The following is a 22,167-nucleotide window of genomic DNA, read 5'->3' on the forward strand; positions in this document are numbered from 1 at the left end:
AACCCATGTTTGACTTTACCACGTCCAAGATGCTGTCATCATCTGAGGCCTTCGTGACTTTCCTACCTTGAGACAACAAGATGCTTTTAGGCTTACAGGGGCCAGATTATTTCAGCATCTGGAAGAAACTAGCAGATGGTGAGAAGTTCCCAAGTCACCCAATGTACTTTTTCCTGTTTTTATAACTTTCCAAATCACTGTTGTCACACTTAATGGGATGGGAAGATATGGTCCAAGGCCTGAAAATAAAGCATTAAGTTTGTGGTAGAAATCTGGCTCTCATGGATGGCTTGCTGTCAAAGTGCTCACTGAGCCGCCTTGGTTGGATGGATGGCTGCCACTCTGTGGTCAAGTCATTTAAGTTGAAATCCCCTGCCAGAGTCTCCCGTGGGGCAGCTTGAGAGGTCAGCCCCACTTGCCTTGGGTTCTCTATTTAGGTCATGCTGGATCCTGTCACATTTAAAAGCCTGCAGCTATTGTTGCTAGACTCTCAGGCTCACGTCCATGGAAAACTGCTCGTTTGGTCCCATCCACCTTTCAAATAGACCTGTCGCTGGAGCCATAAGCCCTGCTCCCCGTGGTTTGTCTCCGAGTCTTTGTTGTTGGTTTTTTTTTTTTTCTTTTTTAAGATTTCATGTATTTATTTGAGAGAGTGAATGAGTGAGCACAAGCGGGAGGGAGGCACGAGGGAGAGGGAGAAGCAAACTCCCTGCCAAGCAGGGAGCCCGATGTGGGGCCTGACCCCAGGACCCTGGAATCATGACCTGAACCAGCGGAGCCCCCCAGGTGCCCCTGAGTCTGACTTCTTACAGCTAGGATAGAAGAGAAGAGGCTCCCTTACCCTCAGTAGTTTTTGATATGATACTAGCCTATCCCTTTTGATAATGAGTCGTTCACCCTGTTTTTTAATTAAAAAAATATTTATATGTGTGAATGAATGAACGCTTTTCCTTCTATATGCAGTTTTTTTATCTGAGGCAAATGAAAATGAAGCAGAAAGAATCTAGACAAGTCTTCATGGAGGTTTAGGCATCAATAACTTCAGGACTGTTGATGCCCCTACTTACAGGCAGCATCATTTGAAAATTTAAGTATTTAAACTTCTGGGATCCCTGCGTGGCTCAGTGTTTCAGCGCCGCCTTCGGCCCAGGGTGTGATCCTGGAGACCCGGGATCGAGTCCCGCGTCGGGCTCCCTGCGTGGAGCCTGCTTCTCCCTCTGCCTGTGTCTCTGCCTCTCTCTGTGTGTCTCTCATGAAAAAATAGATAAAATCTTTAATTACTTAAACTTCTTTTATACTTACTTCATCTTTCAAATTCTGAATGATACATTTTTTTGAATTTTATTTTTGAGTAATCTTTATACCCAACGTGGGGCTCAAGCTCACAACCCTGAAATCAAGAGTCACACCGTACCGATGGAGCCTGCCAGGTGCCCCTGAATGACACATTTGAAATTGAATTTATCAGTGATAGTCTCCCTCAGCCAGAGATCTGAAGCAAAAAAAAAAAAAAAAAAAATCAAAATTAAACATGCATTATTTACAATCCAGAAAAGAAATTAATCTAATTCATGCTGCCCTCCTTGTAGCCCTCTGAAGGGGGTACCGTGTTCACGCCGTGTTAGCGGTGAGGCAGCTCGTGCGGCTCACACGGAGGGTAGGCGGCAGGGCCGGGATTCGAGCGCCAGAGCCTGTGCTCTCCGGGTCCTGCATCCTGAGAGCTTCCGGAGACGTGTTTTTCTTCACTGTTCCCTTCACTTGAGAACGTTGCGGTTGTAAAAATGAATTTCTTTTTTGATTCGAAGCAGGTTTTGCTATTGCTTGTTGGGGGTCAGAGCTGTAGTGGAGGGTAAACCTAGTTCTCCCTCTCGAATGTACCAGGGCTGCCAGCGCATCGTGGAAGACTGGCAGAAAATCCTCATGGTGCGGTCGCTGGTGGTCAGCCCTCACGAGGACATGAGGACCTGGCTCAAGTATGCCAGCCTGTGTGGGAAGAGCGGTAGGCTGGTGAGTAGCCCCCACGCAGGGTGGGCGGGAGGCTGCGGGGGACGGCGCTCCCGGTCCCCTTCTCTTCATAACCGGCCCCTCTCCTTCTTAAGGCCCTTGCTCATAAAACCTTAGTGTTGCTCCTGGGAGTCGACCCATCTCGGCAGCTTGACCATCCTCTGCCAACAGTGCACCCTCAGGTGACCTACGCCTACATGAAAAACATGTGGAAGAGCACTCGCAAGGTCTGTATCCCCATCCATCCAACAGTAGACCACAACTCTCCAGAATGCTCGCTAACCGGCTTCTCACAGCCTTGGGGCCCAGAAGGAAACAGCATCCAAACCCGGGTGCCAGGGAGTTTGCTCCTGTTAGGAAGCTGTTTGCCCTGATTTCGAAAGTGAATCCTATTCGAAGGCATGCACGTATACCATTGATCCAACTATAGGGTGTGGCCACGGTTATACCCATTAGCAGACAGAGGATGCTGGAACATACCGCCAAGAGAAGGTGGGCCGTTCGGTACCAAAAATGCAGCGTATTTGTGAAAACATAGACTAGAGATTTCACAAGACCAACTTGGTTTTTCAGACTCCTCGTCTCCTTTCCAATCATCAGTTGGGATTCAGAGGCAGCAACACCCAGGGTATGATGCTGAATCCAGTAGGGAGCGTCTTCTTGGAGCCAGCATAGAATTCCTCTTAACTTTATTTACAGACGAGTCCTTCCCTGGACAGGGAAATAGAGGTGGTTCCTGGTGTGGGTTTTGGTTTTATTTTTTGAAATGGTCTCCCTGGATGATGGTGATGATTAACGAAAAGTTGGCCCTGGAGGCAAAATCAGCACCTGCTTTGGCTCCTCATCCCCTTTACCAGGCGGAGAGAGCGTCCCAGCTCTGGTCCCCGTGGTGGGGCCTGCACAGAGCGACCACCGCGGCCGTGGCTGTGGAGGGCCTGCTCGAGGAAATCCAGGACCGTGTCCAGAATTGGACTCCTCTTTTGGGCGGCTGACTCTGTGCCTGGGAAAGCCACTGAGAGTGGGATCAGGAACCTGCCCCGCAGCCCTGGATCTTCGACGTGGGTTCACTTCAGTAGTAACGACCCGCATTCTCCACGTGTGTCGTTTGGGGGCTTTGTTTTCTTTTGTAGTTTTTAGGGGTTTGGTTTGGTTTGGTTGTAAGTCTTCTGCAAACTTCCCAGGCCAGAGCAGTTCTGATTAAAGCCTGACCTTCCTCCAGGCAAATGAGAAAAACAGAAGGTGCTGGATCTGAGTGTAGTCTGGTTTCCTTCCTATGTACAGCGTCCAAGTCTTTGAACGTCCTGCTGAAGGGCAGGCAGCAGGAGCCTCCTGGCTAATGTGTCAGCCAGGGAGTGGCTTCTTCCAGCGTACGACCACAGCCCGACCTCTCCACGCTGTGGCCTCCTGATGGGAGGCCATGAAACGACATGCATTAGAAATTTAGAAACCTCTTTCAAGTTAGGTGCTTGAACCCCGAGCCCAGAGCTAGAGGTGCCACGTCTTCGCAGGAGTGCGGCAGTTACTCAGAGGACCAGCTACGTAGCAGCAGTCGTGCTAGTGAACAAGCCCTTCTCTGAGCTTTACGTTCCTCCACCACAGACAGTTCAGTAAACAGTGGTGTTTTGCCCCGCATGAGGTGTCAGGCCGTAGGTGTATGTGCTCTGTTTTCCGGAATCTAGAGACAGGCCAGTCCTTCTGTGAAATTTCACTAAGCTGAGGACGCTGATCTTATCCCCAAACCAGGAATACAACGTGCAGCTGAACTCTGGGCACGGAGAAGCCCCTTCCTCTGAGTGACCAGTCCTTTCCTTCATCCGTGACAGAAAAAAAAAATCAGTTTTTCCCTTCCTTGCTTCCTGGAGGTGGAGAAAAGAATATTTTAATAGAACACTTTGAATTCCTTGAAAATAAGCGGCCTCCATGCCACGGAGTGGAAGGATATGGATTCTTCTGTGCTGGATAAATTAGTACTGAGCTTCAAATCCAAGCTACTATGCAGCCCTCCCGGCTTGGGCAATTTAATTTTTGTTCAGTGCCCTGTTGAGTCTCCTGAAAAGGATCTAAACTGTCTGGACTGCCAGCGACATGGAGCTCGCAGGCCCCCGACAGCCCCGGTGTCAGAGCTCCTGCTTGGTGCTCAGTGCACCGACTTACCTACCAGTCCCCTTTTGCGTGGTTGATGTTTCTGGTGCTTCCTCTTGGTTCTTTTTTTTCCCTTTCCAATCAAATTTAAGTCCGGTCAGTGCAGTTCTCGTAGAGGAAAAAATAAAGGAGCATGTATCACTTCCAGGTGCAGGCTGCTAATGTAGTTCATTTTTCAAAGCCAGGGTGAGTAATGGAACCCTGTAACGGCAGCTGTCTGAGGGGGACAGGTGTCCTGTTAGCTGTCGGAGCATCTGTGTGTCTGCCCCGTCCCCTTGCTCGGATTAGCTGCCTGATAAATTGTTCATCACGTCGCTCTGGCTCTGGGGTGAGCCCTGTCTCTTGAGGCCAATTAATTCCTTACAGTTGGAAAGTATCTGAGGTTAGCCCTGGCCCCCAAGCCAGGTAGTTTTGTTTTCCTTCAAGACCATCATTGCCGACGTGTTTCTAGTTTTTAAAAAAGTGGAAGGAGACCATTCTGACCTTACTTATTTGAAGTATTGATTTTTCCCCTCTTCTTCTGCAGCAAAGAACACATCGCCTCTTTCTTCACTTTCTCTCACATACCATTTCCCCTCCCTGTGTTGTGGATTTACATTCCACCGTTTTTCCCATGGGAGCTTTTCACATCTATATGCTCTGTTTCCACCTGTGAAGTTCATTAAAAATAGCATAGACCCCGTTTATCAAGATGCTTGCATGTGCGGACGTGTGGGCTTCTACCGATGGCTGGTAGCTCCGAGATCTCTGGCTCTGTGACTCTGCTCTTCCCTGTTCAGCCCCCTGTTCCCAGCCCAAGTGCCTCTGCTCCCTTTGTATCGAGTCCCGCAGTGTAAATAGATCAAACTGCCTGAGGAGGCTGTGAAGGTTTTGCTCCCAAGCCTCCCCGGTCAGCTACATGTCTGCTCAGCCAGTGTCTTCCCCCTGCTTCACTTGGATGGATGGGTGAGGGACTTCACCCCATCTCTGTGTTATTTGGGTACTGAGGCTTCTATTGGATTTTTAAAACTATAGTTTGGGCTCTGCTGGGGTGTCCAAGGTACAAATATTAAAAGTTTTACCGGCTCGAAACAGTCCCCCATGAGCCTGGTTTCCCCGCGGGCAACGTGATGATGGTGCAGTAAGCAGTTGTTTCACATTTCTTCCTATGAATTGTTATTTCGAGGGAACCAGGCCAGTAGCTTTTCCAAGGCTTATTAAATAGTGGTACAGTTAGCCAAGGAGAGTCTTCTTGAAAAGCCCAACCGTCTTCCAGCGTCATGCCTGTCCTAGGGGACCCTTTCCCTGTGCTCCAAGGTGCTCTCCTGGTTGCGGGAGGGGGTTGGCTCACTTGCTCGTGAGCTGAAGGGGGGTCCTTTCCTGTGAGACGAGCTCGAATGCCAAGCAGCACCCCGTGCTTTTATCCCGTGCAGATCGATGCCTTCCAGCACATGCAGCACTTCGTGCAGACCATGCAGCAGCAAGCGCAGCATGCCATCGCGACCGAGGACCAGCAGCACAAGCAAGAGCTGCACAAACTCATGGCCCGGTGAGGTCCCCGCTGGTGCCCAGGGCCAGTCATACTCCTGTCCCCCCAACAGCAGCAGCCTCCACAGCGCAGCAGGAATGCTCAAGGCTCCCTGGGCTGTGGCTTGCTGACCCCCCTCTGGCCTTTGCAGTAGGGACCCCAGGCAGCCACAGAATCGTGCTGCACCAGAGCTTCTGCTGCTGTTTTCCCAGGATTCGGCAGCCCTAGAGCACCCCTGTGCTGCTGTCCTCCTGGCGTCTGGCTTTAGAGCCAGACTCCTTTCTGCAAATGCCAGCTGTGCTGCTGCTTTGAGGTGTGACTTTCAATGGGTCACTTAACTGCTCTGTGCCTCAGTTTCCTCATCTTAGGCAGAGGGGATGATGAGAGCTCCTCGTTGTGAGGGTGGTAGAGGGCGGTGTGAGGGTTAATGGAACAAACACTTCAACCATTTAGAGCCGTGTCTGGAAGAGAGTAGCAGTCAGTAATGCTGGCGTTAATACCATCATAAATATGGTCTCTTAGAGATAACGCATCTGTAACAGGCTGCTCTGTGGTCTATCGGTTATCATTGTAAGCGGAGGAGAAGGGCTAAGTGGGGAAGCCAGTAGCGATCAATAGGAAAAGTGACTCAGCAGCCGACACCCACCAAAAAGTGATGTCAGTGTGGGTAGGTCCACACCGACCTCCCCGTACCAGGTGCTGACTTATGCTGGCATTGAAAGGTCGAGGGGAAGAGGTGAAACGTTAAAAACGCATCCCTAAGGCCCATTTTTTTCCTTCCGTGTGGTTGAGAACCCTGGGAGTTCCATCAGGTTGCTTCCTGGGAGCCAGCATAATACCAAGGAGGCGTTCACGCTCCTCAGACATAATGGGCTGTTCTCCTGGGGGCCGGGGGCGGCTGCGGGAGGGGGTAGCAACCTGGGGGTGGTCTCTGTGTCTTCAGGTGTTTCCTGAAACTCGGGGAGTGGCAGCTGAACCTTCAGGGCATCAACGAGAGCACAATCCCCAAGGTGCTGCAGTACTACAGCGCTGCCACGGAGCATGACCGCAGCTGGTACAAGGTAAGCCCGAACCAGCCCGGGGTCCCCAGCGGTGCCCCCCTCCGGGTGGGGACCCCAGCGCCCAGCAGCCTGCGCTGTTGTGGTCCAGGGCACAGCCTGGCGGGTGCCGGCCGAGGCGGTGAATTTGCTTGTCTGTGTGCCAGGAACCAGTGTGTCGGAGCCCTGTACAGGCTAGATGGATGCAGGAAGCTTGATGGGGTCTTTGATTTGCAGAACACGGCATCACAGCGTCATTCTGTGTGTGGCACTGGGGAATGCTGTTGTCTTCTAGACTCGGCTGCTTGTTTTCCTGCGAGCATCTGGACACATGGTTAATCTCTGGAACTTTATCTTCCCTTGGGTCATCTGTTCCTTCCCGGCTTCTTCCTGATTTCCATCCCTGCCTGCTCCTCATCTAAGAACTTCACTTTCTCTATTTTTATTGGAAAGCTCAGGGTAACATCCTGTTATGCCATAGGAAACTTTCCAGGAAGGTAAACAGAATTAGAAAATGTATCAGAGATGCGGTTGACTGGGGGAGGAGGGAGGTCTTCCCGAGGGACCTGCCTGCGGTCACAGCTGCTCGCTGTAGCAGACGTCGTGGGTTTCTTTCCAGTATTTCTTTAACTTGCTAGTACTTTGTGAATTAAACCCTCTGAGATCAAAACGTGCATCTGAGGACGCAGAAGCATTCTACAGTAAGAGTCTTCTCCCGATGGAGGCGTGCTTCCTTCTGATCTGAAACACGCCCATTCCGTGCTACCAGCAGTAGCCACTGTATCTAGGACAGCTTCCGCCCTAGGCTGCAAAAATACATCCGGTAAACCCTGGAGTAGCCGGCCCCTCACCAGTCAGTAGGTGTCTTCCAACCAGATTACTTTCCTTCATTCAGATCTCAGAAAAGAAACAGATTATGAGGGAAAAAAATGGCTCCGGGAATTTCAGGTTTTCCCTGTGCGGGTCCCTTCGGGGTTGATGTTGTGTCGCTGTCAGTGGTGTGGTCCCAGGTGTGTCAGGCTCGGTGCCCGGCAGGTAGTGGATGAAGAAGAGCTGCTTGTTGAGTAAGTGAAGCTGAGGGGAGACTGAGCTGGGTCATTGCGGGGTCGTTACTCATCCACGATCTGACCCAACCTTCTCTGCTTGGGTGGAAAAATGGACACATTTGTGGTAAAGGTTTTAGCAAAGGATGCAAAGGAATCTCCCGGTTTTCCAGAAAGCCCGACTCAGTGGAGCATTTAGTGTCCTGCCGCAGCTGCAAACTCACGGGGCCCCAAACCAGAGTGTGCCCCATGCCGTCTACACCAGGCCGTGCTGTGCCCTCGTGTCGCTGCAGCTCACAACTGCAGAGCGTGGACATGCTCTCGCACAGGCCACCACGGACCCGGTGGGCGAGCTGGACAGATGACACACATTCCCCCGTGGCAGGCTCTTGACCACTACCTTCCCACTGACCTAGGACCCGATTACGACGTTCATCACCCCTACACCTGTGCTCTCTCGCATAGCGCATCCTATGCGGCTGCCAAAGGGATCTTTAAAACCTAGAACGAAACGGGACCTCCTCAGCCTAATATCCTCGGCCTAATATGTTAGCCCGTCCACGATCCGACCCTGCCACTCTGCTAACCCTCCCCCTCACCTCCCTCCTGCACGGACCACACTCCAGTCGGATCTGTTGATTGGCTTCCTGTGAGCCGCCCAGTGCGGGCCACCCTGCGTCTTCATCCCTGACCTCCCCAGGCCAGGAAGTCCCTGCTGCTGTCCTCTTGTCCCCTACTTTGTCCATCGAAGGCTGGTCCTCGGTCCCTACCCCAGATCCCTGCTTCCTACGAAGCTTTCCCTGACCCTGGGCTGCCCGGCGTCCGTCTCCCGTTGCCCCTCACATGTGCCTGCCCTCGGGTTGCAGGCCCCCTGCCCTGCAGACCACAAGGTCCCCGACGCAAGTGCCTGGCTCGCTCCTCTCGGGTGCCCTCCCCGGCCGCCCTCGCCGCAGTCCTGAGGCCCTAAGGGCCTCGTGAACGAGTCAGGCTGAAGCTAGGAAGGGGCCCCGCCCCCGAGGGTTCCAGTGGAGGGAGGCTCTGCTCTGCTGGCCACTGAGAAGGGCAGTCCCCGCGCCCTTCCTCGGCCTCGGCCTCAGCCTCGTGCTCCTAAGGGCCTTGGCGCTCAAGCCTCCTCGTCCCTCGCCCCACCAGGCCTGGCATGCGTGGGCGGTGATGAACTTTGAAGCTGTGCTGCACTACAAACACCAGAACCAAGCCCGGGACGAGAAGAAGAAGCTGCGTCACGCCAGCGGGGCCAACATCACCAGCACGACCACCGCCGCCACCACAGCAGCCACGGCCACGGCCACGGCCACCAGCACCGAGGGCAGCAACAGCGAGAGTGAGGCCGAGAGCACCGAGAACAGCCCCACCCCGTCTCCTCTGCAGAAGAAGGTCACTGAGGTACCCTCCCCTCCTCCCCCAGCGAGGACTGAGCGGGGCAGCAGGCGCTCCGAGGAGCGGAAGGCGCTGGAGGAGCCTGGGCTTCACCCTGAGGGGCCCCACCAGGCGGACGGTGTGGCCTCTCTGCCACCCGGCGCTGTTGGAGACGGAGCTTCCGCGCGTGTGTTTGTTTGAGGCGCGGCTCTAGCCCCCGAGCTGCAGACTGAGTTTCTGGTCCTTCTTCCCACAAGAATGAGGTCATCCCCATAAAGCCTGCACCTGTGAGCGCGTGGGTGGCCGTGCACATGTGCGGCTCCCCCTGAGAACGGAGGCCCGCGGGATCCGTCCTCTGCCCGTGCGGCCCCCTCCCCTCCGGTTGTCCGTCCAGTGACCCGGGGTGGCCAGCAGTCCCGGGGAGCCGCGTGATCCGCCTCAGCCCGCTTAGGAAGCCACCACGAACCTGCAATGATAGGGATCGTGACACAGCTGGCATTTCCTGCGAGCCTGCTGCGTGCCAGCTGCTAATCCAGAGGCTTCTGGCGCAGTAACTGCTTTAACCTCGTCGCATCTCTGAGGGCGGGGACAGTTAGTGTGCAGTCAGGCCCCTTTGGCAGCTGAGAACACTAAGGCAGGCGTGTGTGTTCCAACAGGATTTGTCCAAGACCCTCTTGATGTACACGGTCCCCGCCGTCCAGGGCTTCTTCCGTTCCATCTCCTTGTCACGAGGCAACAACCTCCAGGACACACTGAGGTATCAGAGGAGGGCGGGACCCCGCCAGGCCATGCGTGCAGCAGAACACAGAATACCGCGACGTCCCCTTCTGCTTCCCCACCCGATGAGCACGTCCCCGGGTAGCCGCTGAGCAGCCTGCACCTGCCAAGGCCGAGGGGGAGGCGTGGCCTGAGAGTGGGAGTGGGAGTGCGCTCGGCTCTGCAGGAGGCGGCGCAGCTGTTTGTGGCAGTCGTGCTGAGATCCCCTTAGCTTTTAGAGGCCACTTAGGCCGACACAAAGGGCACAGACTGACCGGTCGGCAGACGACGGGGTGACTAGGACAGCCAAGTCCTACGTTTGCCCCGTTGCCACGGGTCCACAGATGGCTTTCTGTATGTGCAAACATTGTCCGTGGACCGTCCCTGGGCTCATCTGTGAGATTTCTGAGCTCACGCCACGCTGATCCCTCTATTATCTCGAATAAAGTAAGCCTTCCCTTGGGATGCTCCTCCTTGTGTTGAGCCAAGTACTAACGACCATCGCCAACCACTGTCCTGACACCAGACAGGGGAACCGTGTCTGGGGCGGGGAAACCACTGATTTGAGGCCCCGCCAGTTATTCCTTTTCTTTTTTTTTTTAAAGATTTATTTATTTGAGACAAAGAGTGAGAGAGAGAGTGAGGGGGGGAGGGAGAGGTGGGGGTGGGGAGAGAAGCTCAAGTAAACTCACACTGAGTGTGGAGCCCATCTCTGGGTTTGATCCCAGGACCCTAAGATCATGACCTGAGCCAAAATCAAGGGTTGGGCGCCCAAGCAGCTGAGCCACCTAGATGCCCCTTCACCGATTAGTCTTTTTTCAAGTCTTAAAGATAGAAAACCAAACAGACAAAAGTGAGAAAGTAAATTTTCTGTGATTTTTCTCATTTTTCTTCTCCAGAGTCCTCACCTTATGGTTTGACTATGGTCACTGGCCGGATGTAAACGAAGCCTTGGTGGAGGGGGTGAAAGCGATCCAGATCGACACCTGGTTACAGGTGAGGCTGGCTCGGGTCTCCCCCCTGCTCTCTCCCCCTCGCATCACACGGTGTTTGGTGAACAGTGGGAAGAGGGGGCTCAGTCCCAAGGTCGAGACCCCGTATCTTCTTTAGTTTCTCCCAGAGAACTGAAGGGAGTGACCCGTTTCAGAGCTTAACAGCATCTCCCACAAACAAGTTTCAAGAGCGGGTCATTGCCCAGAAGCGTAACTAGTTGTTTCTGCATCTCACGCGCTGCGTACCGTGTCTTTCCGAATGCCAGGTTATACCTCAGCTCATTGCGAGAATCGATACGCCTCGGCCCTTGGTGGGCCGCCTCATTCACCAGCTTCTCACAGACATTGGCCGGTACCACCCCCAGGTATGTGGGCCCCCGGGGCAGTTTCTCCTCAAACCGCGGATCCGGATCCTCTTGATCCGGATCGCAGCCTTCCCTAGAGCTGCTCTCGAGACACAGTGCAGGAACGAGGAGCCAGGCATCCCGTCTGTCCGGCTGCCAGGCCCCGGCCCCGGGGCTTCCCTCAAGAGAAGGTGCCCCCACCCACCCCAAGGTTGAGTGGCCCCGGCCGGGTGGCCTCAAATGAGTGTCAGCAGCACCCTCTCCACCTCTCTTGTCCTCCCAAGAGTGAGAGTGTGCGAGGGTTCTTTCTGTGTCCGCCCCAGGCCCTCATCTACCCCCTGACCGTGGCCTCTAAATCCACCACGACGGCCCGCCACAACGCAGCCAACAAGATTCTGAAGAACATGTGCGAGCACAGCAACACCCTGGTCCAGCAGGCCATGATGGTGAGGCGGGGGGCAGTGCGGGGCTTTGCCGACCCACCACCTAGCCGACGTCTTCAGGGAGACTCTTCCTCACAACGGTGCTCCTGTCTCCAAGACGGGCCTTTCTGAGGGGGCTCATCGTCCGCCTTCCCTCCCTCCCCACTTTGGTCCAGGTGAGTGAGGAGCTCATCCGCGTGGCCATCCTCTGGCACGAGATGTGGCACGAAGGCCTGGAAGAAGCGTCACGTTTGTACTTTGGGGAGAGGAACGTGAAAGGCATGTTTGAGGTGCTGGAGCCCCTGCATGCTATGATGGAACGGGGCCCCCAGACTCTGAAGGAAACATCTTTTAATCAGGTAAGGGATAGGAAAGCACGGCGTGGCATGACCCAAAGCCCGTACCAGACCCCTTTCCCCCGGCCCTCGTGCTGACTTGAGTAAAACGTACTCTGACGGAGGTCGCAGAACATAGAAACCCCAGCAGTTTCGTTGTCACCAGCTTATGAGAACCCTCCAAGGCTTTCCCCGGAAAACCACAAGGTTCTTCCCGAGGTCGTCTTGCCTCTCCTTACCGCGCCCGGGAGCCATCCTGACGCGGGGGCCTCCAGGACTGGGCTGCACCCTTGCTGAGCCTGGCTGAGGGCCAGAGTCCGGCCGCTGCAGCGCGTGCCCGAGCAGTTGTGCTGTGTGCGTGGGGTTCACCTGCGGCTGAGTCTGCACCCTGCCTTCCCGCAGGCATATGGTCGAGACTTAATGGAGGCCCAGGAGTGGTGCAGGAAGTACATGAAATCCGGGAACGTCAAGGACCTCACCCAGGCCTGGGACCTCTATTACCACGTGTTCAGACGGATCTCCAAGCAGCTGCCTCAGGTAGGAACGTCCGGTTCCAGCAGCATTAACTGTCATCGCCCCTTCTCTTGCTGAGAGCGTCCTGGCCCTCACTGCGAAGCACCTGGTCTCACTGCTGTCTGCAGACGTGGGGATAAGACATTGCCACTAGCAATCCATTGAGAAGGACCTAGACTGCATTTACACTCCTCCCTGGAGGCAGAAAGCTAACCCCCGTGGTAATTATCCACAGCTCACCTCCCTGGAACTGCAGTATGTTTCCCCCAAACTTCTGATGTGCCGGGACCTTGAGTTGGCCGTGCCGGGAACGTACGACCCCAACCAGCCCATCATTCGCATTCAGTCCATAGCACCGTCCCTGCAGGTCATCACCTCCAAGCAGAGGCCCCGGAAGCTGACGCTCATGGGTAAGGACACGTGTGCTTCCGCCTCCTGCATCTCCCTCCCACCCTGGCTGAACCTCTCCCCACTTTTCTGAAATCACGGCTCGCCGTTCGTATCCCTCCTCTCCCGTGTCCGTGGAGAGGGAAATAGAGGTCCATGCATCCTCCTCCGGACTCCTGGTGCTCGGACCATTGTGCGTGCTTATGGGAAGCCTCACTGCCGTGCAGGGTGTGCAGCCTGGGCAGCTGGGGCAGCAGGCACTGCAGGGGACTGACATGGTGCAGCAGGTGTGGCAGGTGACAAGCAGGGCTGAAGAAAGGGCTCCTGGGCTCTTGAATGTTCTCTTTTACCATCAGGGTATCTCTCTGTGGGAAATGACTCTGTAAGAGAAACAAACTGATGTGGAAATGGGTTCTCATGGGAGCTCCGTGAGCACCTGGGCAGTTGCAGGACATCCAGATGCCCTGGCGGCCCTTTGAGGGCTCTCTCCTCTCGTACGGCTCATGCGTTTTAAATGCAGTAGTTACTCAGCACGGTTCGTCGTGGCACGAGTGACCGCCTCTCCGTGGGCCGGCATCTCCTGGGACGAACACACGGGTCAGTCGGGCTCTCCACGGTATTTGCTCAGAGACCCGGATGAAGGACCTGTTCCCAGGGAAGCTGTGAACAGAGTCAAGAGAACCCACAGTGGGAAGCTGTGACTCACGCCCCCGCCTGGCCCGAAAGGCCGGGGAGCCTGTTGAGAGCACACGACCTGGAAAGAGGCCATCGCCAGTAGTACAGCCCGGATGGGGGGACTCTGCTACCTTCTAGAACGGGAGCCCGGCCGGCTGACAGGGGCAAACCCTTGGCTTCTCCCTCTCCCACCCTCTGACCTCCCTCCCGCCAGTATCCCCGTTGGCCCAGCTGGGAAGGTGGGCGACCCGGTCTCTAGGGCTCAGGCTGCACAGGCCCCAGCAAGACCGAGAAGGGCAGACAGTGGCTTGTGAGGGAGCATCCAGAATGGCCTCCCTGTGCACACTCACGCCTGATCTTCATAGAACTGTTTTTATTTCATTGCTTTTTGAAGATTGTATTTATTTACTTGAGACAGAAAGAGCGCACAGGCAGGGGAGCAGAGGGAGACGGAGAAACAGACTCCCTGCTCGGAGTCCCTCTCAGGGCTCCATCCTGGGACCCGGGACCCGGGACCATGACCTCAGCGGACGGCAGGCGCTTACCTGCCTCAGCCCCCCGGGGACCCTGGACAGGGCTGTTTTTTATTGTATTTGTTTTTAATTTGACCGACATTTCATTGGGAACATCAAGAGCAGGGCCATTCTTTGCATCAGTTCTAGGGAACTTTCTTGCATTTGTGCGGAAATAGGGCTGGGTAGGGAACGTGTAGTCTCTGGGAGCTTGTGGGTACCGGGCTGGTTGTGCTAACTGCTCCCACCTTCCTCACAGGCAGCAACGGGCATGAGTTTGTTTTCCTCCTGAAGGGCCACGAAGACCTGCGGCAGGATGAGCGGGTGATGCAGCTCTTCGGCCTGGTGAACACCCTTCTGGCCAATGACCCAACGTCTCTTCGCAAGAACCTCAGGTATCCAGGACGCGGTGCTGCGTGGGGGTGGGCAGCGATCTGACCCGTCTTCTAGGGTTTCCTTACTTCCCATCCATGTGCTCACGTCCCTTCACGAAATCAGCTATAGACGAACGTACCTGACAGGAAGTCGTCAGTAGCCAAGGTGTCAAACACAACAAGAGGAATTATCCATACTTTGAGCGTACTTTCTAGGGAAATGCCTGAAACAGCCACCAGAAAGAGGGTCTGGAATGGAACAGCCCATGGCCACTAGACTAGAGATGCTGTGCATCTGGGGTGTTTCACTTTTCCCCGTCCGCCCTGCTCCCTTCCTCCTCTTCCTGTTAAGAACGTGGGTATTATGCTGGGAGGTTGTTTTGGCTTAGAAATCATCACGAGGCTGCTCCCCCGGGGCTGTGAGTTCATCAGGCAGGTTGAGGAGGCTGGTGGTGCTCAGCCCTGTGCAGGGTGCGTCCTTCAACCCGCTTCCGTGTGTGCTGAGTGGGCCCGTTTCCTGTCCCATAACCCCAGCATCCAGAGGTACGCTGTCATCCCCTTATCAACCAACTCGGGCCTCATTGGCTGGGTCCCCCACTGCGACACGCTGCACGCCCTCATCCGGGACTACAGAGAGAAAAAGAAGATCCTTCTCAACATCGAGCATCGCATCATGTTGCGGGTATGTGATGAGGCTGCCAAACCCAGTGCCTTAACCCCAACTCCCAAGTTGAGAAATCTGAACGCAGCTGCTCGTCGTTCTTCTGTGTGTACAACACCGAAGAATCTGTTTGGGAGAATTGTCTACTGAAGGAGATTCAATGAAGTGAGTCCTAAAGCAGATCACCTCTGAGACACAGAACCCTAAGGCCCAGAAACTGGGTTTTCAGCATTCGAGGGGAGACTGGACGGTGTTTATCAAGCAGCGTGTGTGGACCAAACACCTAATGTATACAGGGCACTGGTCACACGAGGAAATGACGTTAGTAGGTAGGCAGGTCCTAAGAAAGAGACTGGTGTGTTACTCAGAACCCTGATGCCTCCAGGGCTCTCATTCATACCAGCAGGCTGTACTCCGGCCTGTGCTCGGGTGGGCCCTGCCTGCTGACTTACCCGGAGCCCCTGGCACTTCCCGTGGTCAGCAGGTTCGAGGGGCCACACCCGTGTTTTTCCTTTCGCACCATTCCTACTTCCTTTTCCTTTGGACTCGGGTGGTGCCATCAGAACCCAGCTCTGCCCGGGCCCAGAGCGGCGCCTCTTCCTGGGGTTAAGCTGCTAGGCTGGGGCTGCTCTCAGAATGCTGTGTCCTGATGCAGATGGCTCCAGACTACGATCACCTGACGCTGATGCAGAAGGTGGAGGTGTTTGAGCACGCCGTCAACAACACAGCCGGGGACGACCTGGCCAAGCTGCTGTGGCTGAAAAGCCCTAGCTCCGAGGTACGTGCACCCCTCTGCCCTCGGGCCCCCTCGCTCCTAGTGGGACTGGCTTTTGTGTTTGTTCACGGGCGTTTGTTGCTGGACTCTTCTTTGCGACCACTAGCTGTAGGTTATGTGCAGTCCTTTCTAACAGAAATTAGGCGGGTGAGCCATGCGGTTTAGCAGATACAGATTTAGTAAATTCATGTTTCTCCTGTTTCTTACAATAATATTTGAGCTGCTTTTATACTAAGGATATTAAATCTTTTTCATATATGTTAGAAATTTCCTGCTTATTTGTCTTTTTAATTTTGTTATGGTATATTTCTTGGCTTGGGATTTTTGTTTTGTTTTTGGCATATGGGCATTTTTAAAAGTTAGAAGTTATTGAATTTTGATCATTTTCTTTGAAGTTTCTGCCTTTGGCTTTATATTTGGAAAGGCCCTCCCCACCTCAAGGTTATATATCTTTTTACATTCATTTTCTTGTACTTATTATAAAATCTGTATTTCCATTTAAATCTTTGGCTCAATTCAGGATTTAAGATTTAAAAAAAATTTTTTTGAGCCAACACCACAGTATCCACCAAATAATCCACCCTTTCTCTGCTGTTTAAGAGAGACCATTACTCTTTTTTTTTTTCTTTAAGATTTTATTTATTTATTCATGAGAGGCAGAGAGAGAGAGAGAGAGAAGCAGAGACACAGGCAGAGGGAGAATCCGGCTTCATGCAGGGAGCCTGACGTGGGACTCGATCTCAGGACCCCAGGATCACACCCCGAGCTGAAGGCGGCACTAAACTGCTGAGCCACCCAGGCTGCTCGAGAGTCCATTATTCTTATACGAAAAATATTTTTATGCCATTGGATTCTTTCTGGAGCTTCTGTTTTATTTCATTAATCTCTCTAAGCCTGTTTTTCCTCGAGTCCCATACTATTAATACAACTATTAATGAAAAGTCTCTTTTCGGGCAGCCCAGGTGGCTCAGCAGTTTAGCACCTGCCTTTGGCCCAGGGCGCGATCCTGGGGACCCAGGATCCCTGCATGGAGCCTGCTTCTCCCTCTGCCTGTGTCTCTGCCTCTCTCTCTCTGTCTCTCATGAATAAATAAATAAAATCTTTAAAAAAAAAAAAAAAGTCTCTTTTCATTGGCTATTTTAATTTTTTCTTCTTCCAAATAAATTTTGGGATCATTCTGTCATGGTCCCCCAAAAAAGTACTACGGAATTTTAAGGGGAATTACATTCAGTGTATCAAATAATTTGGAAGGTTTTTACATTTTTACGATATTTTCATTTACTTGGGTTTTTATATTCCTAAGCAAAGGTTAATTTTTTTATTCATCTAGGTTCTGTACATCTCTAAGTTTATTCCAAGCATAGTTTATTGTTGTTCCAATTATAAATGAGATCTTTATTCCACTATATGTTATTAATTGGCTACTGATGGAACGTAAGAAACAACTGATTGAGGTGTAATTATGTTGAAGCTACTTAGCGTCCAGAGCCCCGGTTCATGTGCACACCTGTGTTCCAGGTATGGTTTGACCGAAGAACCAACTACACCCGCTCTTTAGCGGTCATGTCCATGGTTGGGTATATTTTGGGCCTGGGAGATAGGTGAGTAAATTGATTTTGTTTTCGAAGTCTTTTTCTGCATTGTACTTTTCTTAAACAATTTCCTTTTATTTCCTACTAAGATTTATGACCATTTGGAAAATAATTGTATTTTATACCTTCAGGTCTTATTTTCAGCATCAGCTTTAGTGTTTTTTTATTATCCACACAACAGAATAGCACAGCAAACTAAAGAGAAGAAAAACCTTAGTTCTAAGGCACTGTTTTCTCCCTAGGCTGGTTTAATATGTTAAAAACCACAGTCAGGGGCTCCTGGCTGGCTCAGTCGATGGAGCATACAATTCTTGATCTCAGAGTTGTGAGTTCAAGCGCCACACTGAGCTTACTTTAAAAAAAGAATCTAATTTTTTTTTAAAGAATCCAATTGATTTTACTGAGTCAATAAACATTTATCAGTCATCACTGTGCTGAGATAAATAATTCTGTTTCTGAAATTGAAAGCAACCAAAGTAGATCCTTCTATTATTTCTGCATAATACATTTTATCCACGTGTACTGACTAGAAAAATAGTTAATATTTCAGAAATGGACTCTCCAGAAGTCTTTGAAAAATTAATTTCTTGATGTCTACCCTTTCTCCTGGGATCATGTCTTGTGCAGTTATTTGAGAGTAAAGATAATTTTTTCCCACAAAAACAATGAATCCTTGTTTTTAAAAAGAGCCGGGAGAATTCCTAATGACAAAAGCCAGGTGACCCTTCCTACATGGGTCTGGGGGCTCAGGAGATGGGACCCTGTGATGGGTGCTGAGGGATAAAGATAGAGCCTTGTCACTCTGAGACCCCGGCACCAGACTTTATTTCAGACCTGGAGCGGGGATCAGCAAACTTCCTCTGTAAAGGGCCAGATAAGAAATAATTTAGGCTTTGCTGGCCATATGATGTGTCACAGCTACTCATGTCCACTTGTAGCACCAAAGCAGCCTAAGACAACACGGGGCAAATAGGCAGGGCTGTGTCCCGCAGGTGGGGTGCTGGCTTTGGCCTGCGGATGGGGCCTGGAGTATCATGTCCTTGTTGATTTATTCATCAGTGCTGCTCTAGTGACCCCTCCACGGTCTCTCTTCTGTTTCCCAGACACCCATCCAATCTGATGCTTGACCGGCTGAGTGGGAAGATCCTGCACATCGACTTTGGGGACTGCTTTGAGGTGAGCACGTGTTCCAGAACACCATGTAGAGCTCACCTTTCCAGTCACACTTTGGTGGTCTGACCTTTCAGGCAAATTTGAGTTCCACAAGCACTGTCCTGACCCCTGCCTCTCCTACCAAAGCAACAAAAAGTCAACCTCAGAAGTGAAATTCATGCTCGTTGATACTTGCTCTCATTGGACTCTAACCCCTTTTACGGTGAGGGCCGCTGTCCACACCCCTTCTGAGCGGAGGAATCTTCATCCCTGAATTGGCCCGCTGGCCAGAGCCCTGGTGTGATGTACATCTATCCTTTTTCTTTGTTCCCTCTATCCCTTTGTATGTGTGTCTCTCTCTCTTTTTTAGTTAGTTTTTAAATCCCCGTGACAAGTCCCCTCCCTAAACTAAAGCTACTTCATTTCTGTGCCCCAAATGAAATCAATACAAAGAAAAGCTACCTGCCCTCTGTTGGCTTTAGTTAAAGAAAACAATCTAGCCTGGGGAAAATAAATAAATAAAATAAAATAACAAAGGAAAAAAAAGAAAGTTAAGAAAACCATCTAGCCATTGGCCTTGGTTTTTCTCTTTCATTTCCCCACAGGTTGCTATGACCAGAGAGAAATTCCCAGAGAAGATTCCATTTAGACTAACGAGAATGCTGACCAATGCTATGGAGGTGAGTGGATCTGGGAATAAGGGCTTTGGAGTGGGACCAATACGGTCAGCACCGGCTCTGCACAGACTGGCTTGCCGGGTCTCAGCAGTTCCCCCGAACGCCTGGGTTAGTTCTCTGGTTGTTTCCTGGTATTTTCATTGTGTTAGAAATGATCGACCTTGGAGAGTCTCACCATCCTTCACGTCAGACCTTGTGTCCTACGTATCCCAGGCCTGACCTGACCCCTGGCTCTGACCACATTCCTGGCCTGATACATCAGTAATGGCCTGTGTCTGCTTCCTTAGTGCGGGTGACAGACCCTCTCAACTTGCTTCTGGTCCTGAGGCCGTGCGGGGCGGGGCGGGGGCGGCTGACCTCTGTGTGACTGGCTCGGGCCCTGCAGGTTACGGGTCTGGACGGCAACTACAGAATCACGTGCCACACGGTGATGGAGGTGCTTCGGGAACACAAGGACAGCGTCATGGCCGTGCTGGAAGCCTTTGTCTACGACCCCTTGCTGAACTGGAGGCTGATGGACAGTGGGTATCAGAGAGGGCCTGGGCCTCAAACGGGAAATATCCGAACATTTCACGAACCTTGGAACCTGAGCTGTATTACTGGGCTGTTGCGTTACGTGTTCACAGAGCTGTTCCAGTGGCTAGAAATGAATTTCAAGTATTTTTTCTTATTACTTAGAACAAAACACACCAATCATCCATTGATATTAATTACAGTACTTCCAGGATAAACCCTGGTGGTTTGTGTTTGTTTGGATTTCACGTAGAGTAGCAAGCTGGAATCTCGACAGGACACACAAGCAGTTGTGTGCTGGGGAAGAGGCATCCCCGTCTCCCGTTTGCTCCTCCTCCTCAGAAGAGGGGGACCGAGCCCCATGTCTCATCCACTGCCAGTCAGTCCCACTCTCGCCTTCGGCTGTCTGGTCCCCAGCGTCCAAGTTCAGCTCAGCTCAGCGACACAGAGTGTCCCATAGGATTGGACGCCCCTGCCAGTGCTCACCCACTGACTCCTGAGTGATCCATCCTGGGTTCTCTCTTAGGGGCTTTGGCCTTTAGTAAACTTGTATTTTTATGGCTGTAAGAAAATACCGTATCAACCAACTTTCTTTCAAGTCAAAGTCTGAAGTGCTGTTTATCCTCTCTTTGTTTCTTCCCCTAGCAAATACCAAAGGCAACAAGCGGTCCCGAACAAGGACAGATTCCTACTCTGCTGGCCAGTCAGTAGGTGGGTCCATCCCCTGGGGCCTGCAGGTTCTGTCCTCTTCTGTCCAGAGTGTCTTGAACAGGGCGAGCTTTGTGATTGCTATTAGGAGGCATAGCGGAGACGGTAACAGATGCCAAACGTGAAGGAAGGAAGCGTGTTTTCTAGAGGCTCTGACCGGGGCTGCAGTCCCGCAGCAATTCTGCCAAAATAGCATCTGATGAGCATTTAGTTAACTTCAGAAAGACGGTCTAGAAATATTTACTGAGCGCATGTTTTATTTCATCCCCTTCAGGATGGAGTGGGTACCTAAGGCTCAGAAATTTTAATCAAACTATCCGAGCCTGATCTCTCTATAAAAACACAATTAAAAGCATGTCTGAATATTAGCCAGTATTTAGTATGCCCTTTAGTGGTGTCGGGACTAGGATAATTAATTAGATAATTAATGGTCCTAGAGCATTGGTAACAGCTCGGGAATAGGATGGCGGAAGCAGTAGGAGTATATTCACGCTGCTGGCGGAGGAGGCCGGGAAGCCATAGGAAACACTCCCCAAGAGTGCGTCCACAGCATAGGGTCCCAGAAGGTAATGCCCCTCCAGGAGCCAGAGCAGGTCTGTGTATGGAACCTCTCAAAGGTGTCATAGTAAAGCTGTTTAACTTTATTTCCCTCACACACACCCTGCACCGCCCTCCCCAGCCCATTGCTTTCTCCCTCGTAACCTGTAACAACGTCCTACAAGTTGAGAAATACTGTTGAGGTGTAAAAAAGTAAATATTCCCTACAGACATTTATGGAACATTTGCAACTAGTTGCCTAGCTAAGCCAAATAATGTGTAAGGTTAGTGCAGAAGGAAAGTGACGCACAGAGATTGCCATGGGGAAGCACAGGGTCACATCATAGAATTGACCAAACTGTATAGTATACGAACTAGTAAGAGAACGGTGAGGTCCACGTGTGACCCAGCAGCTCGCAGTTTGGCTGGCAGGAGAGGCCGTGGGGCTGAAAGAGGGCACCGCTCTGAACAGCAGTCGTTGAAGGGAGCTCCTGGGCTGGTGGGATTTAAGCTGGCCTTCCTGGATGGGGGAGAAGGAAGAGGGTGTCCTGGGCCAGAAATTGAGGTCCCGGCTTGTGGGAACAGGTGTGGACTCGAGCCTGGACACCCCGACAGGGTTTGTGAACACTGCCTGAACTACTCCCGGTGTCCAGGTACCTTGTGCAAGTGGCTGGTCTCCTCCAAAGTATGTGAGACTTAGTCGGTTTAGCTCTCAGGCCCACCTCGTTAGTACATTATCGGGGACTCCTCTGTGCTATCGGGGTGTGTCGGGGGGACTAGGACAGCTGGTGCTGGTGGCCCCAGACAGTGCTACCCCGGCTGGTTCTCCTGTGGCTTCAAAGTTAGGTTCCAAGTGGTAATTCATGAAAGTCTTTCGCCCCTGGGTCCATTCTGAAGGCCTGTGGTATAGAAGGGCAGTGTGTAAATAGCTTCATACTCTGCTTCTGGACTCCTCCCCTGGAGGCCACAATCAGTGGAGGGTGACCCTAAAGCCCCAGGACTTTCTGTGCAGAAAGGATGTATAAATTCCTCCGAAGGACAGCTCTTGGGTCATGAGTGTCACTTGGGTCATGACCTGCTGAAAGCCAGTCCTCCTTACACTGTCGTCAGTTTTGGTTTTGATGGATTTTGT

General features: G+C 52.1%; 1 protein-coding gene across 1 annotated transcript in view; it reads left to right on the forward strand.

Moving 5' to 3' along the window:
- The window catches only part of MTOR (mechanistic target of rapamycin kinase), a 120,091-nt gene that overhangs the window by 93,898 nt on the left and 4,026 nt on the right, over nucleotides 1-22,167 (forward strand). The window contains exons 35-54 of the mRNA XM_038532031.1: nucleotides 1,882-2,007; nucleotides 2,100-2,231; nucleotides 5,559-5,674; nucleotides 6,597-6,714; nucleotides 8,886-9,137; nucleotides 9,767-9,867; nucleotides 10,766-10,862; nucleotides 11,125-11,223; nucleotides 11,526-11,648; nucleotides 11,801-11,983; nucleotides 12,362-12,496; nucleotides 12,708-12,882; nucleotides 14,306-14,441; nucleotides 14,955-15,102; nucleotides 15,737-15,859; nucleotides 17,375-17,457; nucleotides 18,552-18,624; nucleotides 19,206-19,280; nucleotides 19,663-19,798; nucleotides 20,436-20,501. Of these exons, the coding sequence (XP_038387959.1) occupies nucleotides 1,882-2,007; nucleotides 2,100-2,231; nucleotides 5,559-5,674; nucleotides 6,597-6,714; nucleotides 8,886-9,137; nucleotides 9,767-9,867; nucleotides 10,766-10,862; nucleotides 11,125-11,223; nucleotides 11,526-11,648; nucleotides 11,801-11,983; nucleotides 12,362-12,496; nucleotides 12,708-12,882; nucleotides 14,306-14,441; nucleotides 14,955-15,102; nucleotides 15,737-15,859; nucleotides 17,375-17,457; nucleotides 18,552-18,624; nucleotides 19,206-19,280; nucleotides 19,663-19,798; nucleotides 20,436-20,501 (2,497 nt within the window). The remainder of the gene's footprint in view (nucleotides 1-1,881; nucleotides 2,008-2,099; nucleotides 2,232-5,558; nucleotides 5,675-6,596; nucleotides 6,715-8,885; nucleotides 9,138-9,766; nucleotides 9,868-10,765; nucleotides 10,863-11,124; nucleotides 11,224-11,525; nucleotides 11,649-11,800; nucleotides 11,984-12,361; nucleotides 12,497-12,707; nucleotides 12,883-14,305; nucleotides 14,442-14,954; nucleotides 15,103-15,736; nucleotides 15,860-17,374; nucleotides 17,458-18,551; nucleotides 18,625-19,205; nucleotides 19,281-19,662; nucleotides 19,799-20,435; nucleotides 20,502-22,167) is intronic.

Source organism: Canis lupus, chromosome 2 (genome assembly GCF_011100685.1).
Source record: "Canis lupus familiaris isolate Mischka breed German Shepherd chromosome 2, alternate assembly UU_Cfam_GSD_1.0, whole genome shotgun sequence".
Taxonomy (NCBI): Eukaryota; Metazoa; Chordata; class Mammalia; order Carnivora; family Canidae; genus Canis; species Canis lupus.